Source organism: Eleutherodactylus coqui, chromosome 8 (assembly GCF_035609145.1).
Source record: "Eleutherodactylus coqui strain aEleCoq1 chromosome 8, aEleCoq1.hap1, whole genome shotgun sequence".
NCBI lineage: Eukaryota > Metazoa > Chordata > Amphibia > Anura > Eleutherodactylidae > Eleutherodactylus > Eleutherodactylus coqui.
The window spans coordinates 24587188-24603679 of NC_089844.1; the positions used below are offsets into that span (position 1 = coordinate 24587188).

At 50.3% G+C, this 16492-nt stretch overlaps 1 protein-coding gene across 1 annotated transcript in view; it reads right to left on the bottom strand.

Moving 5' to 3' along the window:
- The window catches only part of SLC15A2 (solute carrier family 15 member 2), a 58215-nt gene that overhangs the window by 19701 nt on the left and 22022 nt on the right, over positions 1-16492 (bottom strand). The window contains exons 7-9 of the mRNA XM_066575330.1: positions 15713-15790; positions 14179-14261; positions 8823-8909 (exon numbers count right to left, since the gene is read on the bottom strand). Coding sequence (XP_066431427.1) covers positions 8823-8909; positions 14179-14261; positions 15713-15790 — 248 coding nt within the window. The remainder of the gene's footprint in view (positions 1-8822; positions 8910-14178; positions 14262-15712; positions 15791-16492) is intronic.

Below are 16492 nucleotides of genomic sequence, written 5' to 3' on the forward strand. Positions count from 1 at the left end.
AGTCCATGGTCCACAAACAAAAGAAACCCCATGTCTGGACTCCCCTCCCCCCTGCCGCACACTCGCACACACACTCAAAGCAAAACACAATATACCTAAAAGAAGAGCATCCAGCTATCCAGAAGATAAAACTAAAACTAAAACTACAGGTCCAGCCGTACCGCACTGAAACCCCATCATAAACAAAATTAGGCAATAACGTAAACATAACATATATATATATACCAATAATTAACTAAATATGAAAATAAAGACCAAGCCAACCGGCATACAAAAATAACTAAAGAAATAGTTTTTCAAAAATTTTTTTTTTTTTTTTTTTTTGGGTCCCCAGTGCAGCTCGGGGGCCATGCCTGCTCCATCAGTCCGTGCCCAGAGTTCTAAAGTTCAGGACGTGCCAAGCCACACCAGGGTTTTTGTTTTTTTAAATATATATAAACTGTACAACACTCTGCCTGCCGCAGCCTGGGGGCCATGCCCGCTCCACCAGTCCGTGCCCAGAGTTCAATGTTCGGGACGTGCCAGGCTACGGCTCAAGGCGTGAAACCACTCCCCCCAACCCCCCACCCAACCTAACTACCACCCAGAACGTGAATATATACATATAAAAATACAATAACCAATATACATGACATACACGATATATATTAACATAACCCGAAAGCCTAAGGTCGGCTCACCTGCAGCCCTACTTCACTCCATCTTGCCCAAATCAAAACAAAAAGCTTTATGGTGTACTCACAGCCCGCCACCGGGATTGGAGGTGATAAGCCGGGCACAGATATCACAATGTACTATCCCTTGCATTTTCTCCCTATTCTTTCCCTAATTTGCCCTAGACTGTCCTTAGTCTGCCCCTCAGTCTGACCCTTCATGGAAACCTGTCCCTGCCCTATCCCTCCTCTCTCCCTATCCTGTCCCTATTCTCTCCCTACTCTGCCCCTAGAAAATTAAGAAAAACAAACTGTCCCTAATGAAATACAAGCCCTCTCCATAGGAGAGAAGCTTTAGATGTGCCCAGCCTCTCATACTCCAAAGAACGCACCTTCACCAGGTCACCCAGGATGTTCCTACATACCGTATCCACGGGGAGGACTTTCAGCTCCGTCGAGATTAAACACCGTGCACTCCAGATGTGGAACCTGACCACTAGGCTAACTAGAAATAAAGTGCAGCGGTCCCTGCCACCAAGGCCTCTGAACGCTCCATAAGCCCACTCCGCATAGGAGAGGTGTGCCAGCTGAGGCCAGCCTATGGAGAGGCCACCCGTTGGTATACCTCTGTATTAAAGGGGCACTGAAGCAGGAAATGCTCCATGCTTTCCAGCACGTCGCTGCACTCCTGACGGGGGCAACCCCTGTCAATCAGAGGCCTGCTCTTCAAGTTACCCCTTACATACAGTCTCCCGTGAAAGCAGCGCCAAGCCAAGTCCCAAAACTTCAAGGGGACCCGGGTTGAATTCAGTAAACGTAACCCTCCCTCCAGGTCCCGACTTGGGCAGTCCTTGAGCGCCAGGGGCTTCTGGAAATGGGTCAACAGGACTCTTTCGTCGAGGAGCCTCCTCGTCAGAGTCCTGATCTCCCACATCCCCAGACCCCACCGGCGTATCACCTTCAGAACCAAGGTAGCGTAAGCCGGGAGATGTCCGTGCTGCGTGCGAAGGTCCTTCACTCGCCCTCCTGTCTCCCATTCCTGGAAGAAGGGCCGAAACCATCCCCTGCAGGAGTAGACCCACAGAGGAGCCCTCTCTTGCCAGAGGTTGCCTATGTTGATCTTAAAAAAAGTGTTTACAAGAAACACCACGGGGTTGACCATAGACAACCCCCCTAGTCTCCTCGTGCGGTATGTAACATCTCTCCTGATCAGGTTCAACCTATTCCCCCACAACATTAGGAAGAACAGGTTGTAGACCCGAGTCCAGAGAGGTTCTGGCAAAATGCATACGCTGCCCAGGTAGATGAATAACGGGAGCAGGTATGTTTTGATCAGGCTAATTCTTTCCCGAAGGGTCAAAGACCAACCCTTCCACTGATTTACCTTGTGAGTTGCACCATCCAGCCTGTCCACCCAATTTTGCATTGGGTAATCCCCCTGGCCGAATTTGATGCCAAGTACTTTTGCTGAAGTTTGGGGCACCGGAAGGGTGTCCGGGAGATCAAACGTAGGATCCCCCCTTCCTAACCAGAGACTTTCACACTTATCCCAGTTGACCATAGACCCGGAAGCTTCCGAGTAGCGGTCCACCTCCGACACCACAAACTCCGCCTCCTCTCGAGGACACGAAGAGCGTGACATCATCGGCGTATGCCACTGCCCTCAGGGTAGCCTCCGGCACCGCCCGGTCCATCCCGACCCCTGCTATAGGTCCACAATCAACCCTCCTAAGGAAGGGATCTATCGCAAACGCATACAACAGGGGGCTTAGAGGACAGCCCTGACGGACGCCGGACCCCACCTCAAAAGGGCGGCCGGGCCAACCGTTCACCAGCGGGAAAGTCTCAGCCCCTGCATACAATGTTCGCAGCCAATCAACAAACCCCACTGGCAGGCCGTATCTCAGAAGGACGGACCAGAGGTACTCGTGATTAACCCGATCAAACGCTTTGGCCTGATCCAAGGACAGCAGGTACCCCTCCCAGTGACCAGCCCTACCCTGCTCCACTGCCTCCCGGACACCGAGAACAGCGCTAAAGGTGCTACGGCCTGGAACAGAGCAATGCTGCGCCCCCGAGAGGAGCCGGGGTGCAAACTTGACCAGCCGATTAAACAGCACTTTTGCCAGAACCTTCCTGTCCGTATTGAGAAGCGCTATGGGACGCCAGTTCTCAATACGGCTCGAGTCTTTACCTTTTGACAGAATGATCAAGGCCGACCTCCTCATTGACTTTGGCAGAGTGCCCGAGGAAAGACACTCATTTAATACCTCCGTCAAGAGGGGACTCAAGAGGTCCCTGAAGGTCTTATAATACTCGGATGTTAATCCATCCGGACCTGGCGACTTTTTGGGCCGGAGCCCATCAATCGCCAGTCTAACTTCCTCTTCTCTGATCTCTTCTGTCAAAACGCCAAGAGAGGTGTCTACCCCTGGCCCAGGGACAGCTTCAGCCAGGAAAGCCGACATCACTTCCGAATCTAGATCCCTCTTTCCCAAGAGTTGCGAGTAGTAGGATCTGATGACCTCCAGAATCCCTGATCTGGATCGATTCAGGGCCCCCGTACTGTCAATCAGTCCAGTGACCACTTTACTATTCACTGACATCCTACAGTTTCTGTAAGGGTCGGGCGAGCGGTACTTCCCGAAATCCCTCTCAAAAACCAAGGATGCGTGTCTGTCATACTGGCACGTCTTGAGTAAAGATTTCACTCTGGAGATCTCCTCGCGGCTACCTCCAGTCGAAACGAGATGTTCGAGTTTCCTCCTCAGGCCGTTGTACAGGCGGTACCTGTCCAGGCATCTGAGGTTGGAGAGCTCACGGAAGAACCTCGCCGCCCTCCTCTTGAACATCTCCCACCACTCTGACTTACTGCTACAGAGATCCAGTAATGGTACCTGGCTCTGCAGAAAATCCTCAAAGGACTGTCTTATCTCTGCTTCCTCCAGGAGTGATGAATTCAGTCTCCACAAACCTCTACCCATCCGGGGGGTCTCTGCAACATTCAGAGAAAACAATATTAGACAGTGATCGGAGAATTCCACCTCAACAACGGACACTGGTGAAGAGATGGCTTCCTCCTTCAAATAAAACCTGTCTATTCTAGACCTGCTCTGACCCCTATAAAAGGTGAATCCCTCGTGGCCTGGGGTGTGCCGGATGTGGACATCCACCAGGCGAGCCTCGCTAGCTATGCTATTAAGTGCGACGCTGTCAAAAGTCAACCGCCTGTCTCCAGAGCCTCCCCTATCGCGGGCTCTTGTGACTGCATTAAAGTCACCTCCAAAGACAACTTGGCGGCTGGTAAAAAGGTAGGGCTTGATCCTCATAAAGAGACTCTTCCTGTCCTTTTTTGACTGGGGACCGTAGATGTTTACAAGTCTCAATTCTTGTCCCTTCATGAGGACATCTAAGATCAGGCACCTTCCCATTTCTAATTCAATAACTCGTCGGCATTCGACCGCTGCGGTAAAAAGGACCGCCACTCCGCTATACGGCTCGGCCGCAAGAGACCAGTAGGAAGGGCCTTACCTCCACTCCCTTTTTGCCTTATGTATGGCTGCCAAATCGGACAGCCTGGTCTCCTGCAAGAATAAAATGTCGGCTTCAACGCGGCCGAGAAAATCAAAGGCCGCAAATCTAGCCGTATCCGACTTAATGCTGGCAACGTTAATTGATGCCAGAGTCAGCGGAGTGGGTGCCGCCATCATGAGTGATTAAATTAGATGGCTTTCTTCCTCACACCCGCTTCTTCGGGGTCAGAGGAAAGCCCCTTGCTTCTTTTTTTGGACACAGATGTGTCCATAGCAGGGGATCCCCTGACCCCATCGTCCTTGTTTCCAGGCTCCAGAGTAGCCCCCTCCCCGGAAGGAACTATGCCTCCACGAGTAGGAGACTCAGCGCCCCCTGTTGACCCTTTCTTTGCCCCAGGCACCTTGCCCTTCGCTTCCCCCTCAGAGGAGGAAGAGATGTCTTGAAGGGCCCGGTACCTGTTGGAGAGTCCAACTGGAGGCGAGCTGGCTTCTCCTTCCAGTACTTTGCCAGGGGTGGGAGAAGATCTTGAATCCCCCCTTCGCTTTCTCCTAGTGGCACCTAGCTTACGCCGTTTCTCTAACCACCTCTTTCCTTCCTCATCCACACTCTCATAGTGGGAGGAATCTGAAGAGTTGGTATTTCTCTCCTCCCTCTGGATCCTCCTGTCCTCTTCATCCACTTCGCTGTCCCTCAAGGCCTCAGCCGCACAATTTGCTTCAGGAACAGGGGCCACCATTGACCCACCTGCTGTGGGCGCTCCTGTCAGCTCCCTGCTCCGTCTGCGTTTGTCCTGACGCCTCTGCTCAGCAGGCGTCTTTTGCCGGTTCTTCCCTGGCTCCTGAGCTCCTCCACCTCTGCTAGTCCCCTCACCCCCGGAGGCCGCACCATGGCCCCCATCCGTAGGGGCTGACACCGCATTGGCAAAGGAGCGTGGACAGCGACTGAATGGGTGACCGAGATCACCACACAGGTTACACCTAATCTCCGCACAGGAGGCGGCTAGATGACCCAGGCCCCCACACAGAGCGCACTTCAAGGTCTTACAAGCGGCGCTCAAGTGTGAGGGGTCGCCGCACCTGTGGCAGAGCTTCGGCTGCCCCTGGTAAAAGGCCAGGATACGATCCCTGCCGAGGAAGGCTGCAGATGGAATGTGTGCCACTGAGTTACCTGAACGCTTCAGCTTGACCATAAACGTCCAGGCCCCGAACCATATGCCGTGCTCATCCCTGTTCTTTCTGGGCATGTCTGTCACCTCTCCGTATCGACCGAGCCACGTCATTATATCAAAACAAGAAAGTGACTCGTTACGAGTCAAAACGGTCACCTTCTTGACTTCGTTCTGGCGAGACACCACCTGGACGGCAAAGTCTCGCCAGCCGGGCTCGCTTTTCATCAGCTCGTAATTCCCCCAGAAGAGTTCTAGGCCCTCTGGGCGAACGAAGCTGATGTCAAACTCAGACGTGCCGAAGGGATGGATTAGGGCAAAGATGTCAACCGCCCTAAAGCCCATCTTCAGTAGAAGCTCCACTACCCTCGCCCTCGGGGGGCATGTATCATTGCCCCTCCAACGAAGACGGACCACATTCCTACGACCTGCGTCCTGCCCGGGTGTTGGTAGGGACCATACGGTCTCCCCCCTTTGCTCTCGGAAGGCTCCTAAGCCGTGTCTCTCTGTCCAAAGAGATAGGTTCACCTCTCTTCCTCCAACTGTGATTGAACTCTCCCCCTTCCGTAGAGCCCCCAGGAGGCGCTGTTGCAATACGCCCTCTCTAGAGCCTGGAGACAAGGAGGACCCTTCCCCTCCAGCGGCGACACTGGCATAACTCCTACCAGCTGTCGTCGCCGCCGGAGGGGCGACTGGAACCTGTGATGTGCCCTGACTATCCCCAGAACCTGTGCCTATATTTACAGTAGGTTCCCCTGTGCTGAGAACAGTAGCTTCAGCCCGTACCTCCGAGTGCGTCGGAGCATCAGACTCGCGGGCTGCACCAGACACATCCACACCTTTCATACCAAGACCTTTCATTCCAAGACCCTCTGGACCGGACTTGGGGTTAGAAGCAGCTTTTTTATTTTGGGCCTTGGTAGACCTGGGGGGTGGCACTGCTGCCCCATCTTGCGCAGCTGCAACCACCGTAATGACCCCCCCATGGTCAGCACTCTGCATTCCGGCAGTATTAACATTTTTATTTTTGCTTTTTCCTTTACATTTGCCAGCAGCCTCCACATCACTGGGTGCCTGGGACCTAGGCTGGGACCTAGACTGAGGGACCCCTGTAGACCGACCTGTCGCACGGGGGACCCCCGATCCCGCAGCACCCTCCGCATCACTGGCCTTACTGGCGCTGGCAGTTCCGCCACTGCCAAACTCTTTTGCCACCTTGCCTTGTCCTGTGCTGGCCGCCCTGCTGGCTGTTTCTGTCACTGCACTAACTGAAACAGGGACAGAGGACCCGGCCAGTTTAACTCCTTTATCCCTGTTCCCATGTTCAAAACCCACTGCAGAGTCAGAAACCGGGGTTCTCAGGGTGGGGGTGCCCTGATCCGACTTTGCAGCCAAACCAGCGCCCCCCGTCACATACACAAATTTCTCCTGCACCAAATTCTTTTTTTTTCCTTTTTTCGCCTTGATTTTCACTTCCTCCTCTGGTAAATCATCACCAAACTTAAGGCTGCTCATATTAGGGGGGGATTCCAACAGCCTTATCTGCTGCATTATTAAAGCGCCCCCATCGCTTTTATCTTCTTCTGGATCAGAATCCCCGGAGGTTGCAGGCAGCGCAACCTGCTCCGGCCGGAGGCTGCTGGTGGTTGTAGTGCCACTCTGGGTCTGCTCTCCTGAGCAGACAGGCTGCTCCCTCAGACTGTCCTGGTAGGTGTCCTCCTCAGAACAGTCACCACTGCTGTCTCCATCGCTGGAGTGATCAGCCTCCTTGTGACCGCTGTGTCCTGACGCCATCTTGGAGAACCTATCACTGTTTATTAATTTTTCCCTAAAGGGACCACTTTGCTCAAGAATCCTGTCCCTCTCTTCCTTGCAGCTCTGTATGCAATCTTTACAGTCTTGTATGGACTTGCTGATTGCATCTCTTTTTCCTTTAGCGGCGGTCTGGTCCTTTAGCGACCTGGCCGACCGCAGCTTCTCCTTCTGCAGGAGGATTTCTCTCCCCGCTCGCTCATAATCCGCCATGCTGGTGGCCAGACGGGAGGCCAGCTCTACCACAGACTCCCCTTTCCGACGCTCACTCCACTGTGGCTTACCTTCTTTGCTGAGCGTTTGGCTGCGAGTCTGACTGCGGGTCATCATTTCGCTTCCGGCGCTGTCAGATGCGGCTGCACCAACCTGCTGGGCCATGTCACTGCGCCTGCGACCCGGACCCTCTCTCTTCGCAGCTTTACTAGCTGCTCCGGCTTTCCTGGTTGTTGCTGCTGAAACCACGTATGCCGCCAGCGCCGCTGATGGTGTTGTCGCTGCCTTCTCAGCACTCCCCCCCCCTCCGACCGAAGCCGGGGGAGGGGGAATTGCGGGACTCCATAGAACAAGAAGCCCAGCTACGTGCTCTGATCCTGGGCTCCAAAACAGGCTTCCAGCTGGGACTGCAACCACACCCTGGTTCTCTGAGGAGCTCCAACAAACCACACCTTACTCCAGAGCTGCACTCACTATTCTGCTGGTGGAGTCACTGTGTACATACATTACTTATCCTGTACTGATCCTGAGTTACATCCTGTATTATACCCCAGAGCAGCACTCACTATTCTGCTGGTGGAGTCACTGTGTACATACATTACTTATCCAGTACTGATCCTGAGTTACATCCTGTATTATACTCCAGAGCTGCACTCACTATTCTGCTGGTGTAGTCACTGTGTACATACATTACTTATCCTGTACTGATCCTGAGTTACATCCTCTATTATACTCCAGAGCTGCACTCACTATTCTGCAGACTTTAAGCCATGATCTCCCCCCACCCCCTGCTTGTTCAGTGTCTGCACAGAGCTTATTGTAATGATTTGCATTCATCTTTAAACCATGGGATTTAGTCATCTGATATAGAAAAATCTAGCAGCCTGCAGCATTGTAGGTGCTCAGCTAAGAGGTTAGCAGGGTGTCCGTTTATAAGCTTGCTGACAGTTCTCATTAGCAACCAGCAGAATTGTAAATGCTCCCTTGCCTTTTATTGCTCCTGGTTTGTGTTGTGCGGGACATCATTCATTGTTATCAGTAACTGGTGGGGAGTTCTAATATTTCAGACTTCTTGGACTCATAGATAGAGTTTTGCGGCTGCTTTGCTAATGTGCCTTCAGTTTTCCCAGAGTTCCCCTTTAATGAAGACGAATCTCTGAGTTCTGAGCATTCTTGTGCCGATCTGCATTGTGAGCCAGGCATAAACATTTCACTCCTATGATGCGATGTGACGGGCGCTGATGAATGGAAACCATTATTGTATAAATTAGGTCGGCGCTCGCTCAACCAGAAACGCCAACATTTTTCTGCCATCATTGTTGGACTACAATTCTTCTTCGCTGATTAACAACCCTTTCACCATTGTATGATCTTCCATCTAATCATTGCCTGATCAGTGATTGACTAGCAACTGCAGCGCTGTCAGTTAGACGCCATATACTCACCGGATACTTCTCGGTGGCCCAGTCGAGCCAGTGCTCCCTTGTAGGATATTGATTGGAGCGATGGTTCCAGCGGTTCTTGATGGCAAACTGAAATAAACCAGCAACATGTGGTTATCACCTATAGAATTACATGGCTGTTATATTATAGAGCCACTCCTGGGGGCGCCACAGCATCAACATATATCTGACAGCATAATAAACTAGAGCCTAAGCCTTCAGGCATGGAATAAGAGATACACCTGGCCCCAAATACATGACATACACTATGCTGATGGAAGTATTGCGATGGGCATAAAAAGATGATGAAATTAGATGTCCCATTTCTCAGCCCGGTGTTGGCATCTTCAGCCTCCATGACTGCAGTAACCCTCCGCTGGCGATTTCCGCCACATTCCCCTAGATTTTTGAAGGAATTTGCCTACATTCTTCCCGGAGAGCTTCAGATAGTGATGTGGTGGATGATGGGCATGTTGGGCGCACGGATACGGCATTTTAGTTTGTCCCAAAGATGCTCAATGGGCTTGAGATCCAGACTTTGGGTCAGCAATGATGTCTGCAGATGATCTGCTCCCCACAAACCTGAGCCCTGCATGCCGTATGACATGGCGCTCGGTCATCTTGTAGAGACACAGAGCTGTACCCAAGTATTGCCCCAGGGTAGGTGATGCTACATTGTCCGGATGTCTCTGTACCCGTTGGTAGTGAGGATGGACTTCACTATAACCAATGGTCCTCATCCTTCCCAGCAGAACCCCCCCAACACCATAACAGAACCTTCTCCAAACCTCACTGCTGGGACAATGCAGTCGTGTAGAAACCGCCCTCCAGGTAACCGCCACACCCAAGTAAGGCAGTCCGATTGGAAGATGGTGTATCGTGATTCAGCTTCCACTCACTTACAGTCCGTCGCTCCGAGCCCCATCGCAGGCGCCGCTGTGCAGTCATTGCTGTGCTGTTGTGTGCAGCTGCTTGTCCATAGTAACCCTTCACATGCCGTTCCCTATGAATGGTTCTGGTGCTAATGAAAGTTCCAAAGACCTGTGAGACCCCCTGAGCGAGGGTAGACAATGTGTGTGATGTCTTCACGGCTCCTACAAGGATTCGCTGTCCCCGGTCTGTCAGTTTACAGGGTTTCCTGGAACGCCAGACCCAGTTGTCAGCTGTACACCTGGTGACATCCCACCGCCAGAGCCCGTTGTCAGCTCTATACCTGGTGACATCCCCCCGCCAGACCCTGTTGTCAGCTCTACACCTGGTGACATCCCCCCACCAGACCCCGTTGTCAGCTCTACACCTGGTGACATCCCCCGCCAAACCCCGTTGTCAGCTCTACACCTAGGGACATCCCCCCGCCAAACCCCATTATCAGCTCTACACCTAGGGACATCCCCCCCGCCAGCCCCCATTATCCGCTCTACACTAGGGGACATCCCCCCGCCAGCCCCTATTATCAGCTCTACACCTGGTGACATCCCACCACCAGACCCAGTTGTCAGCTTTACACCTGGTTACGTCCCTCCCGCCAGACTCCGCTGTCAGCTCTACACCTGGGGGCATCCCATCACCAGACCCCGTTGTCAACTCTACATCTGGTGACATCCCCCCGCTAGACCCAGTTGTCAGCTCTACACCTGGTGACATCCCACCAAACCCCATTGTCAGCTCTACACCTGGTGACATCCCACCAAACCCCATTGTCAGCTCTACAACTGGTGACATCCCACCACCAAACCCCATTGTCAGCTCTACACCTGGTGACATCCCACCAAACCCCATTGTCAGCTCTACACCTGGGGGCATCCCATCACCAGACCCCCTTGTCAGCTCTACACCCGGGGGCATCCCATCAGCAGACCCCATTGTCAGCTCTACACCTGGTGACATCCCACTACCACACCCCGTTGTCAGTTCTACACCTGGTGACATCCCACCAAACCCCGTTGTCAGCTCTACACCTGGGGGCATCCCATCACCAGACCCCGTTGTCAGCTCTACACCTGGGGGCATCCCATCACCACACCCCGTTGTCAGCTCTACACCTGGGGGCATCCCATCACCACACCCCGTTGTCAGCTCTACACCTGGGGGCATCCCATCACCACACCCCGTTGTCAGCTCTACACCTGGGGGCATCCCATCACCACACCCCGTTGTCAGCTCTACACCTGGGGGCATCCCATCACCACACCCCGTTGTCAGCTCTACACCTGGGGACATCTTATGGTTTCCGTACTGGGATATGATGTGTGATCCTTTCCTTTCTACCCAACAGTCGCACATCACCTGACCGCACAGGACTGCTGGGGGACCAATACTTCTGTCAGCATAGTGTATGTGATCTAGGTTTTCTATCAATAAATGAAAACATCCTTTCTTGCATCTAGAAGCTGAGAACGAACACATATTGGATACTTTTCTGAACCAATGATTTGTTACAATCATTAGTCTAAGCACAACAACACCAATCCTCTTCAGCTACAATGTATCAGTGTGAAGACTTCTCTGCCTGAACACATCAGCAGCACCGATCGCTCTCCTGTCAGTGCAGCTAACATGTATCAGTCTGGAGTCCAGGAGGTTTATCTCACCGCGGATTGTCTACACTGGATATAAATTGTAACAAACCCTCAGCTGTGAGGAGTATTAGGCCGGCTTCACACGAACAGGTTGGATTCCAACTGTGGGACTGACCGGTGACCCTGCATACCTATTTAAACTGTATAGTGAATGCATGCCGCGGCTCGCAGGCCGTCATCGCACAGAACAGTTTTTTTCTTTCTTCTTCATTGTATTTCCTGCACCATCACTTAGTGATGCCACGGGTACCCAGAGCTCATATGCATTGTAATGGTGTATGGGCTGTGGGTCAGATGCCACCATTGACTTCAATAGAGCCTGTCCGCGGCAAAATAGAGCATGATGTGATTTTTCTTCTGCTTGTGGAATACGCAATTGGCATCTGCGAGTGTGAAGGAAAAAGCAAAACTACATGCCTTTTAATGCCTGCGGTTCGCCATGGGAAGTCCGCATGGATGGAGATAGCGGATTCTGCAATTAGAATCCATTCGTGTGAGACCTCCCTCTTAGGCCTTAGTCAGACGGGCGTTTTTAGCCGCGATTTGCACATGCGTCCGGCGATTTTATAAAACCATTGCTTTGCAATGGTATCGGACACATGAGCGCTTTTTATGCGCTCGTCCGATAAATTATAGAACAGAAATCGCAGATCGCACCTATCTGCGATTCCTGTTCTCTTCTCTATATGCGCTCAATGGGGCCGGCGGCAGCAGCGCCGACCCCATTGAGAACATATAGAAGACAAATCATTCTTCTCTGCCACAGCTGTAACAGCTGTGACAGAGAAGAACGATGTCTGCCCATTGAATTCAATGTAGCCGGCAATACAGCCGCTCCATTGAAAGCAATGGGCTGCCGGCGTGCGCGGGGTGAATTGTCGGGAAGGGCTTAAATATATAAGCCCTTCCCTGCAATTCATCCTAAAATGTGTTAAAATAAAAAAAATTTGTATACTCACCTTTCCGCTGCAGCCGGAGTCCAGCCGCGGCCGCTGTCAGTTCTCCTGAACTGCTTCTCGGCACTATTTAGCCGGCGGGGCTTTAAAATCCCCGCCTGCTGAATGATCTGCCTCTGATTGGTCACAGCCCTGACCAATCAGAGGCAGGTTTCACTCACACACCCATTCATGAATTCATGAATGGGTGAGTGACTGCTGCCTCTCAGCGCTGAGCCAATCAGGGGCAGGTCTGACTCACATCCATTCATGAATTCATGAATGGGTGTGAGTGAGACATGCCTCTGATTGGCTCAGCGCTGAGCCAATCAGGGGGCAGGTCTGACTCACACCCCCTTCACACCCACTGCAGGACGGCCGCGTGGAGCTCCGGCTGCCGGGAGAAGGTGAGTATATATATATATTTTTTATTTTTACACATTTTAGGATGAATTGCAGGGAAGGGCTTATATATTTAAGCCCTTCCCGACAATTCATCCCGGGCTCGCCCACAGCGCATTGCTTTAAATGGAGCCGGCTCTATTGCCGTCTCCATTGAATGCAATGCGCTGGACAGCTCCGGCCCGTTTCTAATGAAACGCGGCTAGGAGCAGATTTTCGGGCGATTTGCGGGCGACTTACGCACACCGGTCACGCGATTTGCGGATGCGCATCCGTCATGCGGTCCGCAAATCGCGTGAAAAAACGCCCGTGTGACTAAGGCCTTAAAGTAATGTTTCCATCTTGGCTAAACATGGAAGCAATGGGAACATCCCTGGTTATGAGGTGGCCAGGAGGATGGAAACAGATGAGTATGGTTGGGCTGTGCTGTTTCCGTACCTTCTATAGAAGTGAAAGGGAGTGATTTTCAGAGTACCATAGCAAGATATGTTATTTTTATAACTCTGGAGGAGGGGAAATGTAGCTCGCTGTGCTAATTTGTGTAATTCCCATTGTTACGGGAACAGCAGAGCTCAGCGTGTAATTCCTATCCAATCTCTGGGCCACCACATACAGCTTGTCTAAGGGCAATGGGAGCCACAACTCAAGATAGTTGGGGATCCCAGTAGACTTTTATGGCATATCTTGTGGGTATAACAAAAACCAATAGAGATGAGAATACACTTCCATTTGACTGTTCTCATTCACTGCCAGCAAGCAGAGATCTTAAAAAGGGTGACCAATCCAACAGATATGGGGGAATTAAACAAGGTCCCTGCACCCGACATATGGCATAAAAATGCTAATACTTTTGCATGGCTATTTTGCGCAAATATTTATGACTTTTGAAATTCCAACCTTGCTGCTTTTTTAAAAGGTGGGTGGAGCTTGAGAGAAGGCGGAGTTTACTATAATTTATCTTATAAACTGCTGTAAATAATAGCTGAAATTTATGCCAGCTTATTGCTATAAAAAGTATTACTATATGAATGGGTTAATCTGTTAATTAGTTAAATCATCATTTCCGCTTTCTCCATGTTCTCCAGTTTTAGATTGTGATTTTCTGTGTTACACCAGTCACATGACATAACCGCAGACCGTACGCAGAGACCACTGCTCACATGATTATACCACATGACCGCGCAATCTCTGATGTTACGGGAAAGCCACGGTCACATGCAGATTGTGATTATTGCAGAATATGCGTTCCCATCAGAAATATAAGGAAACTCGTGACCGCGATGTTCCCATGAGATTTGGGCATAATTCGAGGTGGATATAACGCTAGAACGTTGGGTTAAAGAGACAGATTTTTTAAAAATCCGAAGTGCGAGTTTAGTTTTGTAAACATTTTGCTAAATGTTCTTCATTCTTGGTGGCCGCCGCTCCTCCGGCCGCACTTACTCCAATGCACTTGAAGACGGAGCCCAATATATTCCCCTGCGGTGGATACTTCTTGTACATCCTGCTGCCACAGACGAACACAACTAGAAGAAATGAGAAGACACGGTAAGAGGAGGAGAGACCCCGAGCAAAGTCCTCGAGACGTCCTGATGTGACCGAACACTTTGGGCTCTGCGAGGGGAACAGGTCACATGTAACACACAGAGGACACATTCATCCACACTCTGTTGTGAAAACACATCCACGGAAGGATGGAGGACGTCCAACCAATGAGCTGCGGGCTGCGCAAGAGGCGGCTTGTTATTGGCGTTATCAGAAGGATTAGGATTTGTTTTTGAGAAGGTCCGGAGATGATAAACACAAATACAACCTGCTTTGGCCGCGTCCGGGAAAGAAGAATAGCCACCTGTGTCGGACAATCGCCATAACCGCGTACTCAATCCGACCGGAAACCAGCGTTATTTTGGCGCTGTAACAAGGGCGCTGCCTATTATGTTCCCTCGTTTGTTTTGGAATAACCTGGGTCTGTTTTGGTTTGCATTGCTGGTTACTGACCCACTTAAAGGCTGTGGTGGGTAACGGGGTTGTGACACCCAGTCAACCTTAACCCCTTCATGACGCAAAAATGACATGATAACTTTATTCTGTGTGTCAGTGCGATTACAAAGATTACAACTTTATATAGTTTTTTTTTTTTGCTGTACTACTTTTAAAAAAAGAAAAGCTCTTTGGGGAAAAATATAATTATTTTCTGCCGCCATAACCTTTATTTTTCCGTTTATACAGTTGTGGGAGGGTTTATTATTTGCGCGACATTCTGTAGCTTTTATTGGTACCATTTTAAGTTTCATTTAACTTTGTAATCGCTTTTTATTCCATTTTTTCTTGGACACAAGGTGGCGCAATTCTGGCGTTGTGCGTTTTGTTTTTATGACGTTCGCCGTGTACGATAAAAAAATTGTTATTTCGATAGATTGGACTTTTATGCTTTTATGGACCATTTGGACAATACCGAATGTGTTTTTATTTTTGTGCGTTTTGATTTCTTATTATAAATATAAAATAAAGGATTTTGTTTCTTAAACTTTTTTTTACTATTTTTGTTATTAAAAAAAATATTTATTTTTTTAAACCGCGACTTTGTTCCTGTGATTTTTGAGCATCAGCGCTGCTTTTTCTCACAGGGATATCGCAATCGCCCATGTGAAACCAACCTGAGGGTGCATTCAGACGATCGTATATCGGCTGGGTTTTCACGCCCAGCCGATATACGGAGTCCCTCTCTGCAGGGGGAGGAGGCTGGAAGAGCCGGGAGCAGGAACTGAGCTCCCTCCTCTCCTCCCCTCGACACTATTTGCAATGAGAGGGGGCGGAACTACATCTGGGAACGTAACGTAACATGTCAGATATGTCAGATTTGTCATTCTGGGGTTTGGAAAAGCGTTGTGATGACTCCTTCAAAATACTGTCGGTCACCCAGCTTTTCCAGAAACTGATCCGAAGGAATGCCTGAAGATAGATACAGTCCACTTACTGAGCGCTACAAACATCAACGCAGCCGGGACCCCAAACGCCAACGCATAACAATCTGTTCCGAAACACTGGACATCTCCTGCAAAGGAAGAGCAGAGTCAGAAATGGGTGCAAATGTTAGGGCAGGGTCATTGGGGGTCAGAATCATGAGGGGGTGATACGCATTTCAGAACAGAGGACCCTAGAGTTAAAGGAGTTGTCCAGGGTTAGAAAAACATGGCTGCTCTCTTGTAAACACAACGCCGCCCTTGTCCGTGGATTGTTTCACTTCAATGGAGCCGAGCTGCAATACCACACAGAACCCTATGGACAAGGGTGGTGCTGTGTTTGCAGAAAAACAGCCATGTTTTTCTAACCATGGACAACCCTTTTAAGCTGCATTTACATGAGCGAGTGCAATATCGGTCTGAGAAACTGGGACCGATATTACACTCTTAAACCCACAATTTTGAAAAAGACTGCGATGTGTTTTCCTAGAAAAACACATTACAGTATATGCAATTTTCACACGCGTAAAAATCGCGTGCTGTTTCAGTAGGAAAAATTTAAAATCGCATCGCACTTACGTGAAATCTGCATGTACATGCGAGTGCCATGCCATTTTTTAATTTACACATAGGAAATAATGAGAAAGTTTTCTGCTGAAAAATAGAACATGGCGCAATTGTTGTATCAATGCAAGAGAAAAATGTAAATAGATCCCTTTAAAATAACGGGTTCTATTTGAGCGTCTCGCAAAAAAAAAACCGCACACTAGAAAATGGTGCATGTCAATAGGACC